The 27,346-nt window shown below is 42.9% G+C and overlaps 2 protein-coding genes across 4 annotated transcripts; one reads left to right on the forward strand and one right to left on the reverse strand.

The window, feature by feature from the left end:
* On the reverse strand, positions 1 to 27,300 carry pi4kab (phosphatidylinositol 4-kinase, catalytic, alpha b). 3 transcript variants are annotated; one of them, XM_052067101.1, is made up of 55 exons: positions 27,105 to 27,300; positions 25,689 to 25,805; positions 25,285 to 25,378; positions 24,087 to 24,175; positions 23,783 to 23,855; positions 23,445 to 23,707; positions 23,287 to 23,353; positions 22,940 to 23,088; positions 22,792 to 22,857; positions 22,592 to 22,688; positions 22,307 to 22,498; positions 22,142 to 22,242; positions 21,602 to 21,731; positions 20,701 to 20,830; positions 20,512 to 20,607; positions 20,245 to 20,428; positions 19,903 to 20,006; positions 19,551 to 19,719; positions 19,401 to 19,451; positions 15,724 to 15,832; positions 15,246 to 15,382; positions 15,041 to 15,174; positions 14,116 to 14,198; positions 13,966 to 14,036; positions 13,767 to 13,891; positions 13,596 to 13,677; positions 13,388 to 13,471; positions 12,694 to 12,783; positions 12,406 to 12,525; positions 11,342 to 11,356; positions 11,160 to 11,252; positions 10,170 to 10,326; positions 9,968 to 10,095; positions 9,711 to 9,869; positions 9,125 to 9,276; positions 8,931 to 9,038; positions 8,724 to 8,851; positions 8,352 to 8,510; positions 8,193 to 8,272; positions 7,889 to 8,088; positions 7,673 to 7,763; positions 7,203 to 7,370; positions 7,068 to 7,121; positions 6,452 to 6,572; positions 6,251 to 6,380; positions 5,175 to 5,318; positions 5,011 to 5,081; positions 3,643 to 3,749; positions 3,451 to 3,555; positions 3,253 to 3,378; positions 3,053 to 3,173; positions 1,880 to 2,039; positions 1,722 to 1,811; positions 901 to 984; positions 1 to 806 (listed from the first exon to the last, which is right to left on the reverse strand). In XM_052067101.1, the coding sequence occupies exons 1-55, from the start codon at positions 27,201 to 27,203 to the stop codon at positions 755 to 757; spliced, it is 6,309 nt and encodes a 2,102-aa protein (XP_051923061.1). In that variant the 5' UTR covers positions 27,204 to 27,300; the 3' UTR covers positions 1 to 754. The 3 variants fall into 3 exon arrangements, with proteins under 3 accessions (XP_051923061.1, XP_051923063.1, XP_051923062.1); XM_052067103.1 differs by lacking the exon at positions 11,342 to 11,356 and having other exon boundaries at positions 27,105 to 27,299; XM_052067102.1 differs by lacking the exon at positions 11,342 to 11,356 and having other exon boundaries at positions 12,391 to 12,525; positions 27,105 to 27,299.
* On the forward strand, positions 16,104 to 19,190 carry serpind1 (serpin peptidase inhibitor, clade D (heparin cofactor), member 1). Its single transcript, XM_052067225.1, has 8 exons — positions 16,104 to 16,175; positions 16,329 to 16,607; positions 16,680 to 17,323; positions 17,451 to 17,599; positions 17,687 to 17,811; positions 18,181 to 18,325; positions 18,410 to 18,708; positions 18,802 to 19,190. Exons 2-7 carry the CDS (start codon positions 16,342 to 16,344, stop codon positions 18,599 to 18,601), a joined length of 1,521 nt encoding a protein of 506 aa, XP_051923185.1. The 5' UTR covers positions 16,104 to 16,175; positions 16,329 to 16,341; the 3' UTR covers positions 18,602 to 18,708; positions 18,802 to 19,190.
* Positions 27,301 to 27,346: the final 46 nt, after the last annotated feature.

Here is a 27,346-nt window from a genome sequence, read left to right on the forward strand (position 1 = left end):
TTCTTTAAATCAATATAATCTCTATTTGATTTGACATCTTGTGCATTTTGATTCAAAAGGCATAAATATATAGAAAAAGGAGATAGAGAATGGGTCACTGCTAAAAATGTACAAAGAGAGGCAAACTGTTTACAATGAGTGACGTTACGACTAACATGAGGCGCACGGCAGGTTTGACTCATCTGAAAAACATTCACCAAAAAGCTTCACGGCAAGTGGACCCGTACAGAATTTTTTTCATGCAACAACATTCAGACCGTCACCGCCATCCAAACAATAGCAACCCTTCCCTTTTGGATGGTATATACCCTACAATTTAGTGCAACATCATCAGCGGAACCGTGACCCACATCGACAGTGCTTTCGACAAAAAGAGTGCCGATCCTCTGATTGGTCCGTGAAAAAGACGAGCGCGACGATACCGGCGAATACAAGAGGCCAGAACAGACCACGTTTCTCTGCTACTGAACCATCACAATTTCTTCAACAATCATTTCAAACCGGCACCACATTTTGAGCAAACGTGCAAACTAACATCAGATTTAAGTGCACACAAGTCAAGATGCAACGAGTGCAATGGTACATTAATTTGTCGCTAACACACAGCTCCGAAAAATTACTTCATTAATGGAAATAAAATCACAAGACGTAGGCGAGGTATGAAGGAGCCACGGTAATCAAGGAAGAACATTATTCAAGGCACGCACATCCACTCGCATGCCATCCATTGGTGCACATGCTCAGGCACAAGCGTTTAGTAGGGGATCTGATTTTGGTAATACTGGATCATGTCATAGGTTCGACTCCTGCGGAACAGGAACAAAAGAGAATCGACGTGTCACTTCTATTTGACTTGATAGAAGCAGAACGCGAAGGGAGCTGAGCGGTCGAGGTACCAACCTGCTGCTCAGGAAGCAGTTTTGGATGACTTTAATAATGAAGGCGGCTGCTTCTTTTTCACTTAAACCGGGGTTGAAACGCTGCCTGCAACCATAAACACAAGAAAACAAAGTTTCAGTGCAGTACGCCCCTCCCTATTCACAGGGACAAGGATTGAGCCATGCTATGAATAGCGAAAAACTGAGTAATTGAGTACCCCCCACAATGATTCAAATGACCTTAATTAAAAGTTTAAACCATAACCCCACCACATCCGTGGAATGGTTTGTCATTTTAAACTCATGGTACATTACTCTTCAAAAAAAATATAGCATAGTGACGTGTGAGTACCGTGCCCACCGCCTGGCACAGTACAAAAATACGACACACAAGTTGGAAGATGAAACACAGAAGTCTGTCGCAACAAAGCCGTAGTTAATTTTAGTCATTTTTCGAAGAGGATAAAGTGTATATGCCAGTGAAGATTGTAACAGTTTATAGTCATTTAAGATTTACAAGTACCGCAATATCGATGCTAGTTTCATAGCTTGTTAACTGCTTGTCAATTGTGTGTTAGCATTAAGTTGGTGACTTTTGTCAGGCAAAGTTAAGAGTAGGAGATTAGGTTCACTACAAAAATGTCGAAACAAGAACTTGGCTTCTTTTTTTTGAAGAAGAAATGATTTCACAAACCGCTGCCTGTTGTGAAGTTTGCTGTCACCATCTGGTGCTCATCTCAAAAAAAGATTCTTTTGCAAAATGTGAGCCCTTACAATAAACGGAACTGTGTTCTGTGCTCACATAAAAAATAAAATAAAAATAAAAACACAATGGCCACTCACTTGAGCAACTTGATGGTTTGCCCTCTGAAGCAGGGGAGCCCCGTGTCCAACATGAGGTTCACCAAGGAGACCACGCCGTCCATGTAGGGTCTACATTCAGCAGTCTGTCAGTGCTATAATGTTGTAACAGGAAGTAGTTTTGGCATGGTATCACCCACCTGACTGCAAGGTAACCTCTCACGCACATCTCCATGAACCACTTAAAGGGCGTGGCCTCCATCTTGCCACCCATGATCATCACCATCTCGTCCGTCAGCTTGATGTCAGGCTCCCAGCCCAGGTTGCCGCCGGGGGAGCTTTCGAACATGAAGCCGAAATCTGACAATCAAAACGCGCTCAGTTAAACTGCGGCAATCTTGCCTTGGGGGGAAAGTGAGACAATGCCCGAAGAGATAAAGCGGATGGCACTATTGTGGAAAAAAAAGGTGTCATCTTTGATGATCCACTTGCAAAATAAATGGGTATAAATCAACTTGTTTGATTGCCGTTTTTTGTCCAAATAATTTACTGTGACACAACAAAAATCTTGTCTAAAGACAGAGCGGGTGCCGCAGCAGTGTTTTAATGTCAGTGGCCGTTTATTTTAATCTACTTTTATTAAAATGGAATATTGCATTTATTTAGTCATTCATTCATCCATCCATCCATTTTCTGATCCGCTTTATCCTCACAAGGGTTGCGGGGGGTGCTGGAGCCTATCCCAGCCGACTTCGGGCAGTAGGCGGGGGAGACCCTGAACCAGTTGCCAGCTAATCTCAGGGCACACAGAGACGAACAATCATCAGCACTCACACTCACACCTAGGGACAATTTGTAGTGTTCAATCAGCCTGCCATGCATGTTTTTGGAATGTGGGAGGAAACCGGAGTACACGGAGAAAACCCACGCAGGCCTGGGGGAAAACATGCGAACTCCACCAAGGGAGGCCGGAGCTGTAATTGAACCCGGTATCTCTGCACTGTGAGGTCGACGCGCTAACCACTGGACCACCAGGCCGTCTGCATTTATTTATTTAACTATTATTTATTTTTACATTTTCTTACTGCTTCACTCCGGAACTAACCCATCGGGAAGCATATTCAGAAATCTTCACTATCCTCGTCGTTCATATCCTGAGTGTGTCCAAGAGTCTTCTAGTTCGCGTTGCCAAGGGATCGGCAAAATTAGTCTGAGGGGAGTTTGCACTGCATGTGCAGTGGTATCTTTTTGTGGGTCATTTTATAAGATGAGTTGGAAATGGTCTAAAAGTGTTTGTGGTATAATTACACGATTGTGATTTGGGGCCCAAATAACGATAACCCAGACCACTGCAAACACAGCAAGAAAGATACCGATATGGATGAGATGTCCCTGGCTGTCCAGCATGATGTTGCCGTTGTGCCGGTCTTTAATCTGCAGCAGGAAGAGCAGCAGGCTGTAAGCAGCCATGCTGCGAATGAAGTTGTACCGAGCCTGTGAGGAGAAACAGGAAGCAGCGAGTCTCATATGCGTGCGACTGGGGACCGGGCTGCCAGTTGGCTACAAATGTTACCTTCTGGAATGCCAGCGTGGATTCATCGCCATACTGGTTGCGGAAATAATCATACATGCCGAAGTCCGTCTGGCGGCCGAGCTGATCCCGGGACTTGCAGTCTGGAATGCACTCGATCACGCCACACTGTCATTCAAAAAAGACGGTTTATACGAGGACCGGAAAGTTGATTCGTCATCATTTTTCAGCACGTCTTACTCCTGGAGCTGTGGCCACCACCCTATAAGGGAACACGTAGAGGTCCAAGCCCACCAGCTGGAAGATGTTCTTGAACAGGCTGATGATTTGAAGCGCAAGCATGTCCTAAACACAAAAGCAAGACTTGAAAAACAAAAAAATATGAGCTCACGTGGCGGGAACATTGCATTCGAGTCAGTGGAAGGTCATTACTTGTCGGCAGTCGTCGCCCACTTTAAAGATGGCCGCCTGCCAGCAGATCCTCTTGGCCTCCTCTTCGGTTTTCTCCTCATCCGCAGAGTCGGAGCAACACCGCAAACCTGGCCGCGGTGTGATACAGATTTGTATTGGAGAGCGAGTGTGGCGCAGTCCGAAGTGCAGTCAAAATGTGTACGGAAAACCCTTTTAGACCAGACATACAGTGTACTGTCAAACAAACATGAAAAACAGGAAGTGTGGCAGTGCCAGATTGCATATTGAAAAGGCTGAGAGAACAGTCTTAAACAACAGTCCCCAACATTTTTTGCCGGTTTAATGTCAGACAATATTTTCAGGGACCGGCCTTTGAGGTGTGACCTATAAATAATATGATATCACCTGCATGGAAACTGTGGTATTTTCTAAATATAACAAACACTAATCATGACAAGGAAGGTCTTATCTGGCCACAACACTCTCTGGTCGCTATGGTAATGTTTAAACGTGCCTTCAAATGAAGATACACCGCAGATAAAAAGTGCATGAAAAATATGGGCTTGGTGCTTGGGAATCTCCCGTTGATATAAATCCATATTTTAGGTCGGACTCCTCATACTGTCTGTTAAATGAAGCCTTCTTTTTCTTGAAAGTCGTAGGCTCCTTTTCTGTCTCCTGGCTGGGCCTTTCTCCTCCCCCCAAAAACTTTCCAAGGTCTTTGTTTTTAACTCATTTTCCTAGCTCCTGGCTTTCATTTTAGCGGTAACCTATCAAGTGACCAAGAAGCAGCACGCCTTGACCTGCGTCAAGAGTGACACACTGTCGACGGATGTAACAGAGAATATGGTCATTTTTCAAAATGAAACATCTTTCAGATTCCAAAATAAATATTTTTTTTTATAAAAAAAAAAAGATTTATTCTTTCTGTGTGGCCTGGTACTATATGACCCATGGACCGGTTTCGGTCCGTGGCCCATGAGTTGGTCTAAGACACAAAAGGCCATCACTCACTCACACTTATGCAGGATTTGCTACAGCCACAGCATCCTGCCTGGTAAATCCATATACCGACATAAAGACATGACAATTAGTACAAATATACTTAATATGTTTCAAAATTATGTTTAACAGGCTTACATGTGTTTCAAGCATGTCAGTGAGGTTCGGTCAAAAAAAAAGTACCGGTATCTGGTTTATCGCAGATTTTCACCTATTGCAACTTAATCCTTGTGATAAATGCGGGTTCAATCAAAATCATAATTCAATTTATTCAACTACAGAAATACATGTTTTCTGTGACTGTCGTGCAAACATGGGACCTATGAGATGTTTGTATAGAAATTCCCCATGGACGGCGCAATACACCGCAAACATTAGTGACCATACCTTCTTTTTCCAGCTCGCTGACTCCACACCTCTTAACTTTGAATTTGGCCAGGTAAGGAGCTTTGGCAGCGCTGGACACATTTTAGACGAGGTTCAGTGTTACGTTTTACACGGGTGGGCTTGGTAATGGAATGTTGAATGTTCAGTGCAAACGTGGAGCCCACCTTTGCATGGGGGTCCCCGATTTGTAGTCTATATCTAACACGATGGCCTCCGGGTTACTGGGTAGATAGCAGCCAGGCTGGACTTTGATTTGGGATAGTGCTTCCAGGCAGGCCTTTTTCCGTTCCTCCCCTTTGGGAAAAGGCCTAATTGAGACAAACACAAACAAAACGATGTGAGCATGCATGCATGGGTATCTCACGGAAGGATTTCACGCCACGGGTGACAGCTCGGCTCTGTTGTTGTTCACAAGGGAAGCGCGTTCACCTCTGGATATTTGTCATTATTGTCCTAATGAGAACTGAGGGGTTTCGGTGTCCCGCAGCGGGGCACGACAGAGGACAAATAATTAGCTTCAGTGAGCCGTTTGCGGATCGGCGTGTAATCAGAGCGGGACCTTAAAGCATACAACACTTCGGAAATGATTGCTCGAGGTGTTTCGGGAAGGGAGCTTGGGTAGCTCAAGGCACGACGCGAGCAAAACAACGGAACACACGGGAAAAGTCGCATAGACGCATAGTAAACAGAGCAATTACCAAGAGGGTACAGTTTGTTGGTAATTGTTGGTAGATTTAAATGCATGTCTTAACTTCTGACTACATTTCCATTATGGACCAAAGGTCATGTGAACAGTCCAATAAAGAGCAAATCTTAAAAAAAAAGCATAAAACTAAAATAAAAACCAATATATTTGTTTCCTGCAGCCTGGAATTCCCATCAATTTGCTTCACATACGTCAAGAATTAGCTGACTAAATGAACGGGCACCATTAAAAAACATGCTATAGTCAGTGGTGCACATAGGTGGTGCACGGGTGCGCATGCACAATGAAAATATTAAACACGCAGCAGAATTGTTTGCTGATTGTGCTGTCCCGTAGATTTATTTCTCTACTCGACGCTTTTTACCTATCCGTGCTGACACCGTTGCAAGGCTCTAACAAATATTTAAAATAAGAACACAAACGTAACTGATCATTCCTATGGCCATCTCTAATTTTTCTATGACGCAAATGTGTCTATCTGCTCTGTAATGCACTCGTTCAATATTCACACACAACTTCGTTATGTGTTTGTACTTGATAGTTGCCGACACGTTGGTGATCTTGTTGAAAAAGTCAAACTCTCGCTGGTAGAAGTCTTTGGCTGGACCAGACAAGCTGCCTGTGATCTCTTCCACCATTTGCTCCAACAGCTCGCCAATATCGGCTGCAGTGAAGACCAGAGAATAATTTCTTTTTTCTTGTTCGCGTTTTGTCGTGAGATGAGAGTTATCTTACGGTCTTTCTGGTGAGCCTCTTCATCCAGGTAGATGTTGGTCTTCATGTTCCAGATGAATTGATGGGCGAGGAGCTGCGACTTCTGAGCGGCCCACAGGATGTATTCCCTTACGTAACCCATCTAAACCGGAGATACCAAGACTGGGTTGCAGTGAAAAGCAAGCAAAAGCAAGCGCTAGTGACCAGAAGTCCTTTTCAATCTTGCCGGCAGTTTGAAAACTGCAAACTTAAAGGTTTACGGTTAAACTGTTAACAAGTAGAAAAAAATGGTCAGGTCACTTTAGCGGTCAAATTCCTAGATTATGGAGAATATTGACCATGTGAAGTGTGCCATCGCGATTCTAGTGGGGGGACAGTTCAATGAATACCACAATGACTTAAACGGTGAAAATGAACTCCTTTATCCAAATCTTCAAAAATGTGAAGTGGATTCTTATTTTGGCAGTGCAACATACCTCCACAGAGTGATGGATTTTTACTTTTTTTTCCCTGCATAATCCTTCAAACTATTCCTGTCCTAATTACTCTGTTACTATGCCAAAGTGATTGACTCTTTTCACAACAATCAAACAACATGAGTACTTGTTTCTATTTGGATATAACAACTCCTATTCACCTTGTCGTAGCGAAGCGCTTGGACAATCTGAGGTATGTAAAACAAGATGGCGTCCTAGAAAAAGCATTCAAAATATGTTAGAAGTTCAAACCAGGCCTTGAAAATACAAACGCAACAGGTGACGTGTAAGCGTACGGGAGGAAAAGAGCGGAGCACTTTGACGCCGTATTGTGCTGTGAGCGGGTGAGGAGGATACATGGAGGAGAAATAAGACAGTCCGGTTGGCGGATCTGCGGGCGCCCAGCACAGGATGTGACTCAGCTCCGGAGAGTCGGCGTCGATTGTGTGCCACGTCACGAGGAACTGTGGAGAAACAGACATTTGGATTCATAGTTTGACGTTAAAAACGTCGCTAAAATGGCTGGAATGAACTAGAGAAGTCGAACACACAAAATAAGCCACTCATAGGTGACCTATGAATTCATCAATTCGGGGTTGATTAATGGCTGCAAATTTGTGGGACTACTTTGGGCAAGGGCCTTTCCTGCTCCGCTGTCTGTTCCTGCATGACTGTGCCGCAGTGCACCAAGCAAGCTCCATTCAGACATGCTTGGGCGAATAACTTAAGCAGATGCCTGACATACAGCCTGGCATCAAGAGCTCACCTTGACTGCTTCAGGGACATCGCACACAGCGGCTGGATCCAGACGCACTAGGCGAGTCACCTCGGACACGATCGCTTCAGTGTGTTTAAACCTGAGAAAGAAATAAAGACAGAAAATCATAAAGGGGACACTGCATCAGACAGACATGTAATTGTTGTTTTATTTATACAGTAAAAATATGTGGAAAGCCGACTTGCATGCAAGGCCTTCACATACCTGGCGGGCAGCTGCAGCGCCAGGTAAGGTGCAATACTCCACGCCAGATTTACGTTGTCCTTCCACTGTTTCTCCGTTAAGCTGATGTATTTAGACCTCCAGTTTGCAATGCTGGTCTCCACTGACTGCTCTGTGGCGATGGCGAGCTCTTGAGTTGACAAAGGGTTGTACCACGTCGTCAGTCGCTCAATCTCGCTGGCCTACGATACAGGAAAGCCACATGGACAAAATAACTAAAACAATTAGCAGCTTAGCATGTGAGTTTTTATTTGTGAATGTAGACAGTGTGATCAAATACAAATACCAGTAAAGCCAGTAAAAGGGTACGACGTTTCATGTAGTACTTGTGTAGTTGAGAGCCTCTGTTGCTTTTTTTGGAGAGGCCTTAAAAATTCCAGGAGAAACTTGTCATCAATCTGTCATGTTTTTTTTTTAACAAGCAGAGGCAGTATGTGACTTTCACCTGATTTCTTGGATATGGTGGACATCCCAGAGGACAGAGGGTAGGTGTTAATCCATCCCTGAGCCACCTGCTGCCTCTGACCCATTGCTGCATCCAAGTTACTGCGGCTGTCCGTCACCGCCATCACTGTCAAGCTGTTCACCGACATGTCTTGTGGATCTAAACAAGGTCAAATAATTGCATTTAGCATCTTAGTGCATCACAGACCACGGAGGAAAGAACATCTTCTTGCCACAATATTAGATACAGCTGCAGAATCCAGAGCTATGGTGAAATCCTGAAAATAATACTGATCATTTGATTGACCTCAATGTATTTTGCAGGAGTACTTAATATTTTGGCCTGTCAGTGTACAGTTTAAAAGTGCTGAACCTGGGGGCACCAGCTGGTTGGCAGCCAGATACTTTTTGTCTGACTGCAGGCAAGCGTAAAACTTGATCATGATGCTGATGTCTTCTCTCAACCTCTGATCAGCTTGAGTGGGAAATTTGGGATTGACGCTAAAAGAGTCAGGAGGAAAAAAAAAATGAATACAGTGTCAAATTTTCCTTCCTCGCTCGCAACGCTCCTCTTTTCTACCTGAAGTAGTCAAAAGCCGTGGAATAGATCTTCTCCCGCAGTACATTTTTGATGGTGGCGTTTGTCACCACGTCGGCATGCAAAAGAGTTAAACCCAGAGTAAGCAGTCTACGTAAGAAAGCACAAAGAGCAAAATGGTGTTGAACACAGTGTTTCAAAGATGATAACCATCTTTCTGGGTCAGACGAGCAAACCTAAATCTTGGCCCGATGGCGCCGACGTGGGTGTTCAAATTGCTTTTGGCTCCTCCCACGTTTAGAGACAGCGACCTCTGCAGGATAGTGGTGAAAATCTCCACCTGGTCCGAGCTGCTGTATTTGGCTATTTCGAATCTCTGCACCAGAAACTACAAGAAGATAAATACAGATGAAAGAAAACCGCCGCCTTGTATGATTATTATTTTTTTATAATTGCACACATGCATCTCTTTTCTCTAGCATTTGTCCTCATTAGGGTGGTGAGTGCGCTTGAGCCTATTCCACTCAACAAGGATGTTTTTTAGTGTTTTTATTACATTTATGTTTATTTCCAGGATGAACTTATTTTACATATTTAAATCCTGAAACAATGTGTTAAGGGGCATCTTGCCATGCCTTTATGGACCTTACACGGTGTCACCGCGTCCCAAAAAGTCTCAATAAAAAATTGAGATCCAGGAAAAAAGAGTTTGAGGGCAATTCTGATTGGGTAAGTAAATAATAAAGAGAAGTGTCACAACATGTTTGTCCATGATAGTGTAGAAAGGACGTCCTTTAAGTGGGATGAAGCAATATCACTGACCTCTATCCACAGGAAGTGGGGTATAACAACGGGGGTGCAGGGTGCAGGCTGGCTCTCTTCTGACACGGCTAGAGGTCCTGCCTCCACCTTGGCCATGGAGAACAAACCCATCTTCAACTCCACCGTCATCTGCCAAGCGCCTGCCATCTCACGCATGAACTGGACACAAAAAGGATAACACAAGATGTATTCACTCTGTGTGAACTGTGGACGTGGTCAGCACTCAAAAGCACATATCCAAGCAGCGTGACACTCACTGGCACTTCAACCCCATTGTGTGCGGCCAGCAGCCACTCCCAGCACGCGATGGCTGTTTCCATGCAATGTTCAGTGAACATCTTCAGGGGCGACCAACACAGATGGTGCAGCAGCTGAGGGTTGCAGTCTGACAACAAATGAGGGTTCAAATTAGCCGAAAACAAAATCGTTTTACAGTTCCGCGAATGGCAAATGACTCACTTCTTGTGATTATAAGCAAGGCTGCCATCTTGAACATGGCCTGGGTGAAAGCCTCTGGATCTTGGCTGTCTAGAGCGCTCATCATCTGCTCAATCATTAACTTGCTCAGGTCTGACTGACTGTGCGTCGCCTCGGAAAACTGGATCATACCGGCCACCTAATAACAAAGATTAAGATTAAGATATCCTTTATTTGTCCCGCAATGGGGAAATTACAGGCAGAGTTCAGAAAGGAAAACACTGGGTAGGGAGAGGGGGATAAAAAAACCACGCTCGAACTATCCTCTTCTGAGGATAATTTAAGTCCAGGATAAAAAATTTAAAAAACACATCTTTCATGGATTCTTGTGAGGAAAAAAAGGTATAAGGGTTCATATGTAATATAATAAATTCTTCACAGTCACGAATGTGCATAACAGCAAGAGCCAGACGCTATTATGTATAATTGCGCCAAGTTCGGTGTTAACAAAAGTGGATGCAGGAGAGATGAATGCATGCAAATCACAGGAGATGTGGTGCGATGATTCAATTGTTAAGATCATAATACCAAAGAAGGATTTTAAGGACTTTAAACAGAAGAATGCTCTCAATATTCACACTTTGATTATGAATTCATTATAAATGCGCTAAAATTGAATATTTTTCACATGTCGGAAGGTCAGTGTACAAATGGTGTACAAACCAAAAAAAAAAGAAAAAAAAAGGGAAACGGTACAGTGTCTTAAAATGACATCCTCACCCTTTGACAAAATTCGATTAATGTAAAGTGCTTGAAGAAATGCATTGAATTCCATATCCATGTGAAGATGACTAGCTACACCTCGACTAGAGCCACAATAACAAACAAAATAAACACTACTCATGAATTAAGACCTCTGTGACCTTTAAACGGCATTTGAAACACTTTTATCATGACACCTAATTCAATGTCAACGTTGTGTCTTTGCACCGAAGTTGTTACAGCTTAATGAAAAAAAAAGGCGTAGCATACCTCTCCAGTGTATCGATTGCGCAGGTTGAGAGACGACATAAAGTTGGAGTAATCTTTTTTTACGCATGCGGGTCTCTCTGTCAGCTGGGTGGTCTGGAGAGGCAAACACAATGTCATTTGTGGCTCAGCGGTCGACAAAACGCGGCAAGCCGCATCTCGTTGTAGTCATTGTTCAAACCAACCTGAGGGAACGCAGCCTATGGTGCGGGGCAGAAGAGGGCACCGGCATAACCGTTAGCCAAATGGGCAACCATCCAGCCACAACAACCCACCATTCCATTGCAGCCAAGTAACCAGGTAACCGGCAAAATCCGTTAAGCAGCCAACCAACCGGGTAGGTAGTTTGATGCGATTTGATAGAGACAAATAAAACAAATGAAGCAAATGAAAGACGCATGTAGCATAAAGCAAGCCGACAAAACATATATGCCGCACGCACAACAAATGGGCACACAAAACTAGTATACAAATGCATCGGTAAGTAACTAAGAGTGTGAATCACACTGTAAGCCACAGTCAATAAATATTCTAATCGTATAGTACCATGATTGTGTAAAAATCGCTATAAAGCACAACGTCTATGTGACAGAAGGAACATTTTTGATGTGCAAGTACGCAAAACGATTCTCGTAAAACAACTTCAATATAATAAACACGGGTGTGCATTTGATGGTGCTCATGGGGATGCAGAGAATGTTTGATATCAGATCTTTATCAGATGTGTATTGATATTGTGCAGCGAACATGAGCGATGACAACAGAATATCAACATTTTTGTCAGTATGTGAGCAAGTTAAAAGACGATACTGCCAACACCATAAAACACAAAAACATGCACGAATAAGAAGCACGGTGTTGGCAAAACTCACAAATGTTCTGAGCAAGCAGCTAAGAAGAACATTTGCTTTTGGGTTAAAAAGCCAATTTGATAGTATAATTGGCTTCAATAGAGTAGACTGCAGGAGTTTGTGCGTGAGTAAAATTTGCAATCACCTAACTTAACCCCAGCTGTAATATTTACTATTTCCGCCCCTCCCTTCAATCAACTAAGTTCGACTTTCATTTCAAAGTAACCTTGAACAAAATATGCACATATGAAAGTGGACAGATGCAACACTCAATAATTCCTTTGATGATGCAGTGAATCCAAATCTCAAATCACAATACTGTGGCGAAAATAGCTAATCCGCAGACAAATGCGCCCGGGGTACATGTGTGTATGTGTGTGTACGTGTGTGAGACTCACGCCCAGTGTGGTACTCTGCCTGTTGTAGCCTGCAAAATGCAGGATACTCTCTGTGGCCATGGCCAAGCCCGTGTGCTGGGACAAGCCCGACACCCAGTTCTGATACTTGTTCAAGTATTCCTGCTCGACACACAAGCAGGAGGAGACAAGGTGAACAACTTGAATCAACCACATATCAGAACAATACATAGATTGACTGTTTCGGCAGTTTGCGTATTCCTGAGAGAAAAATATATATTTTTCAACATCTTTGAGTTTGTGTTGTCCTACTGAAGGTAAAAGACACACCTGCAGGTGGGACTTTGTGACTGAAGGGGCCCATTTCATTGCTTCTTTCAGGATCTCCCCACACCGAGCAGCAAAGTCCTTCACAATGCTCTGGGAAGGGCACAAATAATCGACAAGTGGGGCAAAAATTCAAATGACCACACATTGTCCTCATGCGAAAACAGAAGAGCATTTCAATAAGCAGGAGAAATAACAAGGCCAGTGATTCACAAAGTTGGCAAGTGTACCATTCACCGTACGTGGTCTCTCTCTGATGGTACCTGGAACATTTTTTTTTTACTTTTGTGCAGAATATATTTTTACTTTTCACAGTACATTTTTTAAGTGGAATATTACATTTTCATGTAATATTTCAGAACTGGTTTTTAAACAGTCATTTGTGTACAGTACTTATTTACCTTTAACATGCAATATACTCGAACTGAAAATAAAAGGTTTTATTTTTTCCCTCTTTGCAGTGTTGATGTCAATTTGACTTGCGAAAATAACAGATGTCATTTTTCGGAACAAACCCTGTGCCTTGTTTTAGACGACCACTCGGAATGACTCAGCGTTAGTCATGATGACAGTAATTGTCGAGCTAAGTATTTTTGAGGTGGTATTTGGTGTAAGATGTTTGCGAGCCACTGATCTAGGCCTTTTGTTTCTAAACCAATACTGCACTTCCCTCTCTCTAGTGGACATAAAAACATACCTCTCTGGCCTCATATGTATCAGGTACAGTGATGCTGTATGGAGTATCCGGAATGTCGTAATAAGGCTGGTCCTTGTGGATGTCCTGAACAAGTGGAAAACATTCGAGGCGTCATTTCGGACTATATTGCTGAACAAGCTTCTTTCTATTTTGGAGATCAACAAAAAGGGGCAGCTGTTTCTTGTCGTTTACCCTCTAGGATACTTACTGCACTTAGAGAGAGCGAGAGAGTCTGCAAAATGTCTAACATGGTCTTCAGCACACGGCCATTCCAAAGCAGATGTGGGAATCTGGTATAAGCGAGACACAGAGCTTACAAAAACATGAATCACTCAGGAGCTTGAGGCGTCGAAGCGACAGGAAGGGGCGGGCCACTCACGTCTCAGCCAAACCAGATAGATATTTATCTGCCACCCTGCGGATCCTCTTGTGGGTGTGGTTGAAGTTAATTAACAAGAATTGGGCATGACGCTCCAGTTCCTCTTCGTGCTCTTTGGTCTTTGGCTAAGACAAAAAGTAAAAATGTTGGTGAATAAACTGCAAAAATGTTCCGATTTTATGAAAAACCACACACTCACCTTGTCAGCCATCATTTGAAGGAAGACATCAAATACCTTGTCGCCGACACAAATGATACACTGCATCATTCCTGATGACAACAGAAATGTGTGGAAGATAAGACTTGGCGAAAATAAGATGATAAAGGGACAGATTGTAAAACCCTTTACCAGATTTGTCTTTCTGAATCGCTTTGTCTTCAAAATAGCGAAACATGACCTGGAAGCGGTCAGCATCGTTGGAGTGTAGCATCCTACAAAGGTGCAAATGAAACAGGCATTGAGCAAGCTTTGTCAATACGCTTATAAAACAGATGTGGTAGCTGAGACTAACAGGGCGCAACCAGGATTACGTCTGCCAAATGTGTTAAATTGTCACGCAGTTTATTTTGTGGGTTGTGCAAATACAAACAAATAACTAAATGTAATGATATTCGCCAAACCTAAGACAAAGAGCACCGTCTTTAAATAGAGTACAGGTGTCAAAGTCGAGGCCTCGGGGCCAGATCAGGTCCGCGACAGCATTTTATGTGGCCGTGAAAGCAAATCATCGGTGTCAACTTCCATGATGCTTGCTTAGATGTGTACCGAAATCTCAAATTGTCATACAAAATACATAACGGTGAGATTGGACAATAATTGTATTATCCTGTTTATACTCACTTGAACAATCATTGAAGAAACGCTTGACTGATTTCAACACTAGTGAGCCATCATTTTTTGTGATGTAATAATACGATTTGATGAATAAATATTTCTTCGGTTTCGCGGTCTTAACGGCCCTCCGAGGGAAGCTGTAGCTCCAAAGTGGCCCCTGACAAAAATGAGTTTGACACCCCTGAAATAGAGCATCTGAAAGGCCGGTGCAAACCAGGCGCTAAACCAAGCTAGCGGCAAAACAACTGAGAATATAATTTGCCGGGAAATATTACAACTCTCAGCTCAAATTCACAGTTTAGTTTTGCAGCCCTTTTTTTTAACTCCAGTTGTCAACAGCATGTGCCATCTGTTAGCATGAACAAGTACGGAATTTAGCACTCGCTATTTGCGTTGTTAGTAAATCAGATCCGAACCGATCTCAGAACATGGTGCACACCTCATATACTCTAATCTGTAGACTGATAGCAGGTATGTGGATATGGCGAAGTCAAGCTTGTTAATAAGGGCAGACGCTTCCGGGGATGGGTCCAGGAGATTGTTGATGGTCGCCCGCAACTCGTTCAACTCCGCCTGGAAGAATAATGACGTTTTCACTATCACAGTCACACAACCTACGTGCTGAAATGCTTTTTTTTAACTACCGGTGTGACGGTGTCATTTTTCAACGCAGAGTTGTACTGCAGTTCTGAGCGGAGGGGCTCTCCGCTGGGGAAGGTCAAGAGAGGAGACTTGGTGGCAATTTCACAAACACCCTCATACCATTCTTTGGGCCAGAGACCTGCAAAGACACAAACTAGATACAGAAACACTGCGGGCCACCATCACTTTAAGTAGGTCAACCTACTGAAATTCAACCATGCATAAGGTACTGCTTAACCTGATGGGGTGTATTCTATCAATAAAATGTTTTTACAAATGTCATAATGCTCAGTTTTGATTAGCTGTCATTTAAAACATGTTTATCATGGTGGTGAAGTCTGTGGTGGTATGCACGTGCACCGCTGCATAGTGAAATGTTTCTCATGACAGTCACACTTTTCAGCAACTTGAAGCTGACAAAATAATAAAAATGTGCCTAATGAGTCATGCGTAATGTTGCATTGCAGCCGTTTATCTAACCTGATCCTTCCACAGCAAAACCCATGACCACCGAGTACAACCAGAAGTCTCGAAACAGCTTCTGGAGGCGGGGCTTAGCCTCTTTGATTGGCGGCAGTCGCCTGGTCAACTGTGAATCAGAGAAATGTTCATAGTTCAGATGGAAAGAAAAAAATGAGTGTATGAAGAAAGGCTCTATTTGCAAAACAAGTTATGTCTAAAAGGAAATCAATAAAAGAATCAATCCATAAACCCGATAATTCGTTTCATATATATTTTGTTGTTAAGTGCCCACTCCTGTTCAGAGGACAGCCGAACATAGTTAAAAGTAATGTTATTCAGTCACAGCCGCAAAGGACTTTTGAGTCTATTTGATCTGGTCTGTTTGTTCAGGAGGGAAGACCACGTCAAAGTTCAATTTGTATTCAATTCACTGCTTGTGTCCCGCAAACACGAAGCAGCACACAGCAAAGGTAAGGCACTAGAGAAACGTGGAAATGCCCTAAATGTTGAACTTTTTAACATGGGATTTTCAGGCTTTGTCGGACCGAATTTAAATTGATATTGTATATTGCGATACAATGTACATTTAACAAAAAAAATTTTCATTGTCCTTTTGCCCTTAGCGAAGCCTTCAGGATGCAGTTGTTAGTGAGGGTCGTCTCCGTGGCCTGCCTGCTGGTCAGTCCAGCACTGGCCGCCATCAAAGACCTCAGTTCACACTTTAGTCACTCTAACCTGGAACCCAGAGGCTTTCAAGAGAAGGCGTCGGGGGATGTGCAAGATATCCCCTTGGATTTCCACAAAGAAAATACCATCACCAATGACCTGGTGTTTGATGGCTTTGAGGACGCAGATTACATCGATTTTGATAAGATCCTGTCTGCAGGCAGTGACGACTACATGTGAGTATTAATTGGGGCATGAATTAAAATACCATCTCCATCCGTGTGTGATATGAGTTCAACATTTTTCAGTGAAGGGGATGAGATTGATGAGATTGCCACTCCAGCCCCGGACATTGACATATTTGCCGAACCGTCCGACCCAAAGATTCGTCGTGCCAGACTCCTGCGGCTCTTCCACGGTCGTTCTCGCCTCCAACGCCTCAACATCGCCAACGCCCTGTTCGGCTTTAACCTCTATCGAAGTCTCCGTAATGACGTCAACCAGAGTGACAACATTCTACTCGCGCCAGCTGGGATCTCCATCGCCATGGGAATGATGTCTCTAGGAGGCGGACCTGAAACCCAGGAACAGATCTACAAAGTTCTGGGATTCGCCGAATTTGTCAATGCGAGCAGTCACTATGACAACAGCACAGTGCATAAGCTCTTCAGGAAGTTGACCCACAGGCTCTTCCGGAGAAACTACGGCTACACGCTACGCTCTGTGAATGACGTCTACGTCAATAAGAACATCTCGGTTAAAGATGCCTTCCGCGCCGAGACCAAGGCTTATTATTTCGCAGAGCCGCAGTCGGTGGACTTTGGCGATCCCGCCTTTTTGAACAAGGCTAACCGTCGAATCCTAAAGCTCACTAAGGGACTAATCAAGGAGCCGCTCAAGAGCGTAGACCCAAATATGGTGCTGATGCTACTCAACTACTTATACTTTAAAGGTGGGTATACTTCCAAAGTGACCTTTGAAGAATGCCTCAAAACACATCAAACATGGCACAGTTTTTCATTTTCACTTCCTATTGGTATGATCCGGATGTATCCGCGTTTAATCTCTTGTACTCCCAGGCACATGGGAACAGAAATTTCCCAAAGAGATGACCCACTACCGCAACTTTCGAGTGAACGACAAGACAAACGTAAGAGTACCGATGATGACCAACAAGGGGAACTACTTGGCCGCTGCCGACCACGAACTGGATTGTGACATCCTACAGGTGAATGGGAGGATTCCTCCATTTTAAGAGAGGGCAATGAAGACATGCCACAGCGGGTTTGAGTCATGTTATGCTGGTCTTTTTCAGTTGCCGTATTCGGGACACATCAGCATGCTCATTGCCTTGCCGAGGAAGATAACAGGTATGAGGAACTTGGAGCAGGAAATCTCGCCCACAGTTGTCAACAAGTGGCTCAAGAACATGACAAACAGGTCAGCATCATCCTTCCCACAAATGAGATTTTATACATCGTTGGGACTGAGCAAGTACAGTTGACTCTCTGACTTCCTAAAAACTCAGTTTGATCTAAAATTCTATTTCGCAAATATGGTCCAAAAACCTGACCTGGAAGAAAAGTAAGGTAAGACTGACATGAAAATGTACAATCAGCTTATTTCATTCACGCCACCTGGTCGAAATGTTACCGATGTTTGCGTATATATTTTTTTCTTTGCATTTGTGTATACCATTTCACAAAGATATGATAAACCAATGAGAACAATGCTAAAACGCCCGAGATTTGGGGGATCTTGGGGATATTCGCATGCATGTCGATAGGCTAACTTAAGGACTCCCCGCAGGACCCGCGAAGTGGTGCTACCTCGCTTTAAACTGGAGCAGAATTATGACTTGATTGTGAATCTGAAGGAGATGGGTCTCACGGACTTATTCCAGGATGACGCAGACTTCTCTGGAATGACCTCGGATAAGGTTGTCTTGAACTGGGTGAGTCAGCAGAACTCATCATGAAGTCAGGAGAGGAGAGAGCCAGCTTTGCCTGATGAGTTCTTTTTATGAATTCCCATAAAGCTTAAGCACCAGGGAACCATCACCGTGAACGAGGAAGGAACGGAGGCGGCTGCTCTGACCCAGGTGGGCTTTATGCCTCTCTCCTCCCAGATCCGCTTTGTTGTGGACCACCCTTTCCTCTTCCTCATCTACGAGCACCGCACGGACTGCGTTGTGTTCATGGGCCGAGTGGTCAACCCGTCACAGAACTAAATTTGAGAAATGTAGTCCAAATTGTTCCATCCAATGTCAATTCCAGTGGGAGGAGGGGGGGGCATAATGTGAATGAATACACTTTCTTGGATGCAAAACGAGAATGTAAGAAGATTAAGATTAAGAAAAACCTTTATTAGTCTCGCAATGGAGAAATTCCAGATTCACAGCAGCAAAGTTATGAAAGGAAGAAGTAGAACAACAGGGAGAAATTATTTTAGAGCGTGTGTATGTTGTGTTACTGAAAATTGAGATTGCCAGGTTGAGTTGGTTCATGTTGTTATGTGTCAACGTTTGACCTGCTTTTTTTTTGGGGGGGGGGGCAATGATTGTTGTGGAGAAATTTCCTCCATCGAGATTCAGAATGTCAGAATTTATTATCAAAGCATACATGCAATAAAATATTTCACAAATATCCACTACGATAGAGCAGAGATTGAAAGTTGTATTAAAAGGACAAAATATGAATGAACGGTCAAGAAGCAACTGGAAATCTTTTAAGAACTTTGAGAGAATCAAATACTCGGTACAGCTGTAAAAGCTTATTGGTAGCCAATAATAAAGAGCTTTTGCTCAGTTTTGAGTGCCATTGTGAGAAAGGTACCAGTATTATTATTGCGGGTTGCGTTTGCAGAGGTTGAACTGCACTGTACTATAGAGGTATTTCAAATACTTCTGTGACATTATTAATGGCCTTATACACTGCAGATAACAAGGTTAATATGTCTCACGTAACAACAACAACAACTTGAATTCACCAGTCTGGTCAGAAATATTATTTAAAAATGTGCCAACTTACCACAGCAATCACTGGGATGAGAACACCCAAATTTCCAGCGCTACTCGATGCCTGTAAGAAAATGACAGGACATCGATTGTACTTTTTTTTAATGTATTCTGATACCAAAGGTTATGAGGTGCATGAATGTAGATGTATCCAAACACATACTTTGAGCGCTGGCCCCTTATCTGACGCCCGCTCACTGGCTCGCTTCCCTTCCAGGCCCAGCTGGACAAAAAGCTCTAAAAGGTTCACCATGAGTTCATCCACCAGCTGCTCCCCCTGCAGGTTGGCAGCAATGTTGGCCAAAGCATTGATCACAGCAAGAGAGCAGTGCCTTGAGAGAAAATAGAAACAAGCCAAGTGTGAAGCAACATATTTTCATCATGCAATGCCTTTATGGATTATGAGCAACCGAACAGCATTCTAGGGAGAATTAATAGGGTTAGAAGCCTTTTATGGCAGCACTGGCCCAGTGCACCCTCGGTTTCCATTGAAAAACAGTAGCACTGACACTCACCTGTAGCCATGATCTCTTGAGTCTTTTGTAGCCGAGTACACGACTGAGCTGGCCTTCACACTAATTTGTTGAAATAGGTTCCAAACTTCCTGGTAGATGTATTGCTACAGCACAGAAAAATGGAAACAATATTTTACACATTTTTACAGTGAAATTGTTTGGTATTTACAATGCCACCCTGTACTTAAGAGTATAGACACAATGTTTGTGGTTTTCCTTTTTTTTTGTATTTTGGAATTTAAAAACAACAGTTCCACTTTCACTAAACCTTTCTTTCCATTATGACTAAGAGCCAAAATTGAACAAAGCAGTACAGGAAGCCAGATGGCCATTCAGACTCACATTCCCGGTAATGACCATGCAGCCCAGCTGGTCTATGATGAGGACGTCCAGTTGGGATGGAGGTTGACAGAACTTTTGCTGTAAGATCTGCAGGATGTGCTCCATCACTTTAGGCGTGTCTCTCAGCGCAACGGCGATGTGACCCAGCGTTCGAATGGTGTGATCTGGGATGAGGTGAGCATCCCTGGCAGGGAGACATGAGGTTTGGAAAGAATTCACTCTTTGTTGATGTTGAACGTCACCACATGACACAGGGATGTTACTCACTTGTCATTCTCCTGTGAAATGTACAACCGATTCGACAGACTCGCGAGAAAAGCCTCCACGATCACGTTATCCATGGTCAGACCAGCTTTCAGACATCTGGGCGGACCAAGAAGAAACATCAATGTTTTTAACCATACGACTTGAGATAATATCCTCTTGACGAAGCCGGATCAGCCTTTTGCGACAGACCTGCAGATGTTGTCGATGGAAATATCTCGGAGCTGCTCGTACATGGATTGCTGGTCCTTCCTGTTGGACAGAATGTTGACTGTGGACTGAGAGTGTTCATTGGTTACGTTGATCCTGATTTCGCCGGTGCCTTGATTAAAAAAAAAATAAATGAAAGTAAAACAAATGATGAAATATGGTAGGTAAGTTAGCAGCCCTGTGTATTTTTTTCACGTGTGGTAAAAGTGTGCTTTGATTTAATAGGGTACAATAGGTTAGGAACAGTATTCCCTCTCCTTCTGCTTACCTGTGGTCGGGTCGCAGGAGATTAGCTTTCTAACACTATAAATTATGTTGTTCTATTACTTCATCCTACTTGCTTTTGGCTCAATCCAACTAGTATATTAATGTGACGACTGTTATGCTACACTAGTCAATTGGGAGGTGAGTCAAATTAATTGCAGAGTGCACACGCGCCAAGAGGGTATGGTTTGTGTGTGTGGCATGAGGAACTTTAGACTCCGTGCACATCGATTGCTACATGAGCATTGTATGAACAATGCATGAAGGTTGTTACAACTTACAATAAATATTATTACATTGCCTACGGAATTAATAATACTAGTTGTATTTTATTTTTTTGTGGGGGAATCTAAAGGTCCAGCCGTACAGTTTGTTTTACAAAGTTAGGAGTCGATTGATTGGTTGTGAAGCAGAACACAGCGGTTGAGGTATCCTCTGCCAATGGCCAATGAACACTGTGTACAAATCAATACTGGATGAGAACCAGATCAGGAAATGATTGTTATCTAATCCCTGTGTGTTGCTGTGCTCAACTTGTGTTTTTAGCTAGCAAATTTCCCCAAAGAGCAACTTTTGGAAAAATATGCAATATTTACTGCGCATGCTATAGCTTTGGTACCTGTGCTGTACTGACTGTGGTACTTGTAGAGTTTAGTGATTACAGGTGAAGGAACCACCAGGAAGTCCCGAAGAGATGTTGTCGCAGAGTGAGCCACCACAGGAAACCTCTCACACAGACGCCCTAGTCCCTGACAATCACACAAACAACATTGATTAGCATGCAATCAAAAGCCAAGTAAACAAAGCCAGGACTACATTCTACCTTTAAAAAATATTTGTTGTTTCGTATGATACATTTCCTGGTTCAAATTCTGCTCGTGAAGCGATGTATGTTGTGCCTACATGAACATGAATGCGTGCGCTGAAGCTTTTACGGTCACACTTCCAATTGCTAACATACCCGACAAGACACACCAAGAACGCAACTGTATGCAGCTACAACTGCATGCCTCTCTGACAGTGTCAATCCAAAATGAACATTATTCCCTTTGTCAAGACAGAATTTGTAGACTCATTCTAAAAATAATGTTGCAGTTAAAGACTGTTTTCTCAAGTCACATTGTATTTGATGTATTATTTCTGCCCTACAATGCTTTACCTGCAGGCAACAGATGAGCAAGGGCATGTGAGCAATGATGACTTTACTTGATGTTTTTGACTGCAGCTTCTCAGTCAATTTGCTGCACAGGTTCTCAGCACCTGTTCAAACAAAAGTGCCACACAGTCAGGGCTGTGGCAAACCGCCGGGCGCGAAATCGATTACCTTGCTCATCTTTGACGGCCCACACCATAAGGTCCACACAGGCAGCGTTCGCTTGGCAACGAAGCTTGAGGGGGCTCTGTTCCCCCGGCAACACTCCCGCATCATGAAGTACCCGCTGCAGCTCTGATTGGCTGCTGCTAAATTGTTCCAGGACAAAGTCGTGGACTTCCCGCACAAAACCCGGTTGTAAGGCTGAGATCCAAAAAGTGTCACAAAGTCAAGTCGCTTCAAACGGTTCCCTGATTGATAGAATAACTATGCATTTAATAAGCAGGAGTGGTTTACCATTCATGTTGTATAGGGTGTCTCTAAGCATTTTGAACACGCATACATAGAGAGGGTCACTGAAGGTTTTGTAATAGAGGTGGATTCCAGGGTTTGACTTGATGACAAACATGAGAGACAAACATACATTACATAAATAAAATGACACTCTTGACATTGACTTGACTTTTTTTTTTTTACGCAATACACATTCTATTTACCGCTATCACTTCAGCAAGGGTTGCGTCGAGGGTTTTCAAAAAAGATTCTGAAACAAATATCTTCACCTGAATAAGGACCCAAAAAAAAAAAAAAACGTCTGAGGAAAAGACTTTTGGGTGTGGTAAGTGCATTCGGTCAGACACAAACCATGCTGAGGAGCTGACGGAGCAGATCGACTGGCACCTCAATCTCATTTTCTCCTGCTCCCAGGAAGAGAGGCAACACAGAGAAACTGGAGCTGACTGTGGAGAAATAGTAGTCAGGATCCACTATGCTGCTGTCTGGGAGGTAGGAACCTGCAATGACAGGGAACAAGGACATAGCAGAAAGGGAAATAAAAAAATTGATGATGTCATCGATAAATCCAAGGTTGTCTTGACTATCATTACCTTGCCTACCAAAAAAAAAAAGAAAAATGAAATGAACATCACAGCAAATGACAACCAAGTAATACTAATATAATGTCAGTTAGTGCATACTAGCGCCCATTTTACCTTCAAAGTAATGCGGGCCAGGTGTGGTGGGAGAGCAGGGTGAGTGGCCTCCTGCATCCGCACAAACCTATGAGAATGAATACAGTTTCAAACCTCAAACCAAGAAAAGAAAGGAAGAAAAGTACAAAAAGAAAAACTTTCCAAAAAAAACTTGGTACCTGTGTAGAGGAGTCCGGGTTGGTTGCAGTGCGCCGGCGTAACGTGTCACTCTGGTATACTGTCAGCAAGGAGTTGGGAATGATGGAGCGGAAGTCATTGAAGGATCGGCGCCGCACGCCCTCTGTTTCTTCTGTGACGCAATGAGTGTGAGGCGACTGTTTGGGGAACAACTTTGACAACAGGGCTTCGTCTGTGATGCTGTAACGGCCAAATGCTCGCGTCATGCCGAACAAGCTGGGCACGACGTACCTACACAGGAAGACTACGGATAGAGACGGGCTTTCAGAACTTCTGAACGTCTGTGACTTGCCACTGTGGAGCACGTGTGTGTTATTACCTTTGTCATGATTATCCGGGGTTTGGCACATCTCCTGCAATGACTGCATGACTTCCATGATTGTGTTCAATATCTGCAAAAGATCCGCCGAACTGAGTTACATGACTGTTTACATATTGCCGAGTGTGTGATTTTATCTGAACGAGACTAATAATATGTTTAATGGTATGGCATTCAAGAACACCAGGGCTATACTGTGGTTCGATTAGAAACAACGTCCCCATTGTTTATCAGCTATGTGGTGTTGACAGCCTCTACCGAATGGAAACAGTTTGCTCTGAACCAACAATAGTGGCAGACTCACCTCTTGCCTGTAGTCTAGGTCCCTCTGAGCTACATCTGCTAAAAGAGTCACTAAACAGAAGCTGAAGTTTTCGGCAACCGGGAGAAACTCTGGAGAACAGATGGCAGCACACAAAAACGCACAAACACACAATTCATTGATTCGTGGAAAAAAAGGATTACAGTAGTTATGATGCAACATACCGTACTTTTTACTTCTGGGTTTGTTTGTTTTTTGTAAGAAGAAACTCTAGTTTCACTCTGTTATACTGAACTACATTCAGCTAGCTACTTATATTATCATCTCTATATTGTTGCTTGTGTGATCCATTTGTTTTGTTTGTGTCAGAGAGACTTGTGCCTCAGGCGCTGTCACATGATTGTGTTTTTCACCAATCCAACATAACCACGAGCGACGTTTGACTTGATTCAAATGGATCCAGGCAGTCACATCGCTGCACACAAAGTTTACGCGGCACTAACAAAAGCAAAGTTTACAAAATGACACATATACGGTACATGAAGTATGGCAGATACAAAAGAGAAAACAATGGTGTGCGACCCGCAGTCAGAAGTGGCAGAACACCTCAGGCCTCACAATCAATCCAAGTTCACCTTACAGATGAGGAAAAAGGAAAGCTTTGTCATGCATAAAAATGTCGACATTTCAGTCTCCAAGAACTCCTCTTTACATTTAAGAAAACACAGAGGTTTTCTGTGTCAGTCCCTGCGCGGTGAGCCCATTGTGTGCTCTCACAAGAAAGTAAATTAAGACAATTTTTGCATCGGAATTTGCCTTAATTCAAGAATTAAAAAAATATGAATCAGTTATTCAGTCCTTCGGTAGCTTTTTTTATTTTTTATTTTTACATGAATTCTTAACCAAGTAAGGGCTATTTCTGACTGGTACTCAAGTCATATTATTCTTAAGTAACAGTACTCTTACATAAGTACATTTTTTGGGCTATTCTACCAATCTCTGGCTCTTACATTATAAAACATGAACAGAGTGAAGCGCTGTGAATACTTTCTGGATGCAGTGTAACTGTTAGTAGTGGAGGTGAACATTGTTGTAATGTGAGGGCATGTCAACGGAGTAAATGTGGTTGGCGGCTTTACTGTATATGATAGAGATGATGACTGATATTGTAATCCGAGTAAAACGCTGACAAAAGGGGAATGTTCCGACAATGGGTCCATGGTAAGAGGATTGTCCTTACCCTTTCCTTTCTTTCCCAAGCCTTCTTCGATCCACTGGACACGCGGGAGGCCTCTGAGTAGGCTCAGCAAGTAGGAAACAAGTGTTTCTTTGTGCTGCTGGTGCAAGGCAAATAATTACATACAAACGCACACAACTGCGCTTTGTTCAATCTTTAGTTTCTGCAACACAGAAACAAGATTTAAAGAAAATATATTTCTAGGTAATAAGATGGAACATTCCTGAGTTTCAGTGCAATGATGGATTAGGAGCTTAGAAGACCTGATGCATGTCTAATCACAGTCTTAATGAGATTTAAAGGTATAATCTTATCATGGTGATATAAAGTTGGAGGAATCCCGTGCAAGTGTGCTTACAAGTACAGTCACGCTGAAAAGGTACAGCACCACGAAAGCCAGCGCCCACCTGTAAGCCAGACTCCACTAAAAAGACAGCCAGAGCAACGACGGCGTCGATGCGGCGTACGTCGAGTGAGAACACACCTCGCGACTCCAATGGACACATACATTGTAGCTTCTGTACCTAAAATGGCACAGAGAAATAGATTACTAACACATTAATAACAAAATGAGCAATCTGCAAAGACTTATAGTCCTCCCTGCATGTACGCATTGGAAATCTTGCTTATTGATGGTGACTTTGTGTCTGTCTCTTTCATCCATTAAAACAGCTTTAAATTATGACATACTCAATGTGTTTAGCAAGGCAGTATTTTCTTGGAAAGCATCATGCCAATGGAACACAATAGTACTGGTAATTGTGGGGCCTGAATTCAAATTGTAGGTATGGATTATCGCATATTTGCTTGAGCAAGTTATTTACCTGCCTCTGACATTTTAAACATGTAAAATATATATCGTATTTTTTTTTAAAAAGTATCTTTCACTTCACCTGCGGTAATACTGTGCTTTAGAGCAGTCACTCCCAGTGATAAGAAGGTAAAGATTATCGGTGATGTCGAGGGAAAGTATCCATTTTAATTAAGTGGTCAGAATAGTATTAGAATATTACTCCAAATAATATTTCTTTGTTCATCTATTTATTACAGTAACATATAGTGACAGGTATATCGTTTAATTCACACCATCATTTCGATAGCAAAATTTCATATAATAGTATACAGCTGTTAATTCACAAAACAGAGCGCATCTATGGACATTACACTAAATAATTTAAAAATTACAAATATTTAAAAATATGTATGTTCCTACAATTAATTAGCTAAAAATATATTGGCCGTGGTTATTTTGCTGAATGAAAAAGTGTATTTCTTTCATTAGTTAACAAAAATGTCATTTCTTTAGGCACGTGTTAAATAACGCAAAATATGGATATTGCAATATTCAATGTTGTGCAGCCCTAGCATTGATTTTTATTTCCTTACACGTTTTTCCTTCATAAGTGTATCAAAACGTCAGTCGAGTTACAATAGTTTCACAGCTAGTTATAAAACCACAAACTCGAACCTTAAATTTTGCTCTTTTTTATTAAAACTGTATTGAATTGGTAGCGATTTAAATAAGGTTGCAACGATAACACGGCGACCTCGACCAGTTTGAATGCTGCGTCTACCAACGCGGACTATTTATATAGTCTCCGCAGTGCAACGGCAAAATGAACTGTGAGTAAAATATTGGCACGGCGAAGAGAAGCGAAAAGTCAATGAACGGAGAATTTCAGGCATTAAACACCTGTCAAAAGTCAACCAGCTATCAAAAGAAGCCGCCGCTGTCGTCTAGAGTGCGGAAGCGGACCTTCTTTCTGCCCTGTTGCTTATGTTTTACACGACCAATTATACCGAAACATGTTGCCGTGGCTCACCTTTTCAACCGGTGCGGGCTGGTGGGCGGCCAAAGAGCGTGCCAGTGACAGGACTGTGTTAAAATAAAAGCCTCTGTGGCCACCTCCTGTCACCGACATGTTTACTTCCACATCAAGCGACTCTCCGCGGCGCGGAGGAGAAACAAGCAACCTAGAAAAGGCTGCTCGCGCTTCTGAAAACCGCAGTACGGACAGCCACGAGTGACAAATTTCAGAATGAAACCCTTCGTCGTAGGTACTTG

The sequence above is a fragment of the Hippocampus zosterae genome, chromosome 6, assembly GCF_025434085.1.
Source record: "Hippocampus zosterae strain Florida chromosome 6, ASM2543408v3, whole genome shotgun sequence".
Classification (NCBI taxonomy): domain Eukaryota; kingdom Metazoa; phylum Chordata; class Actinopteri; order Syngnathiformes; family Syngnathidae; genus Hippocampus; species Hippocampus zosterae.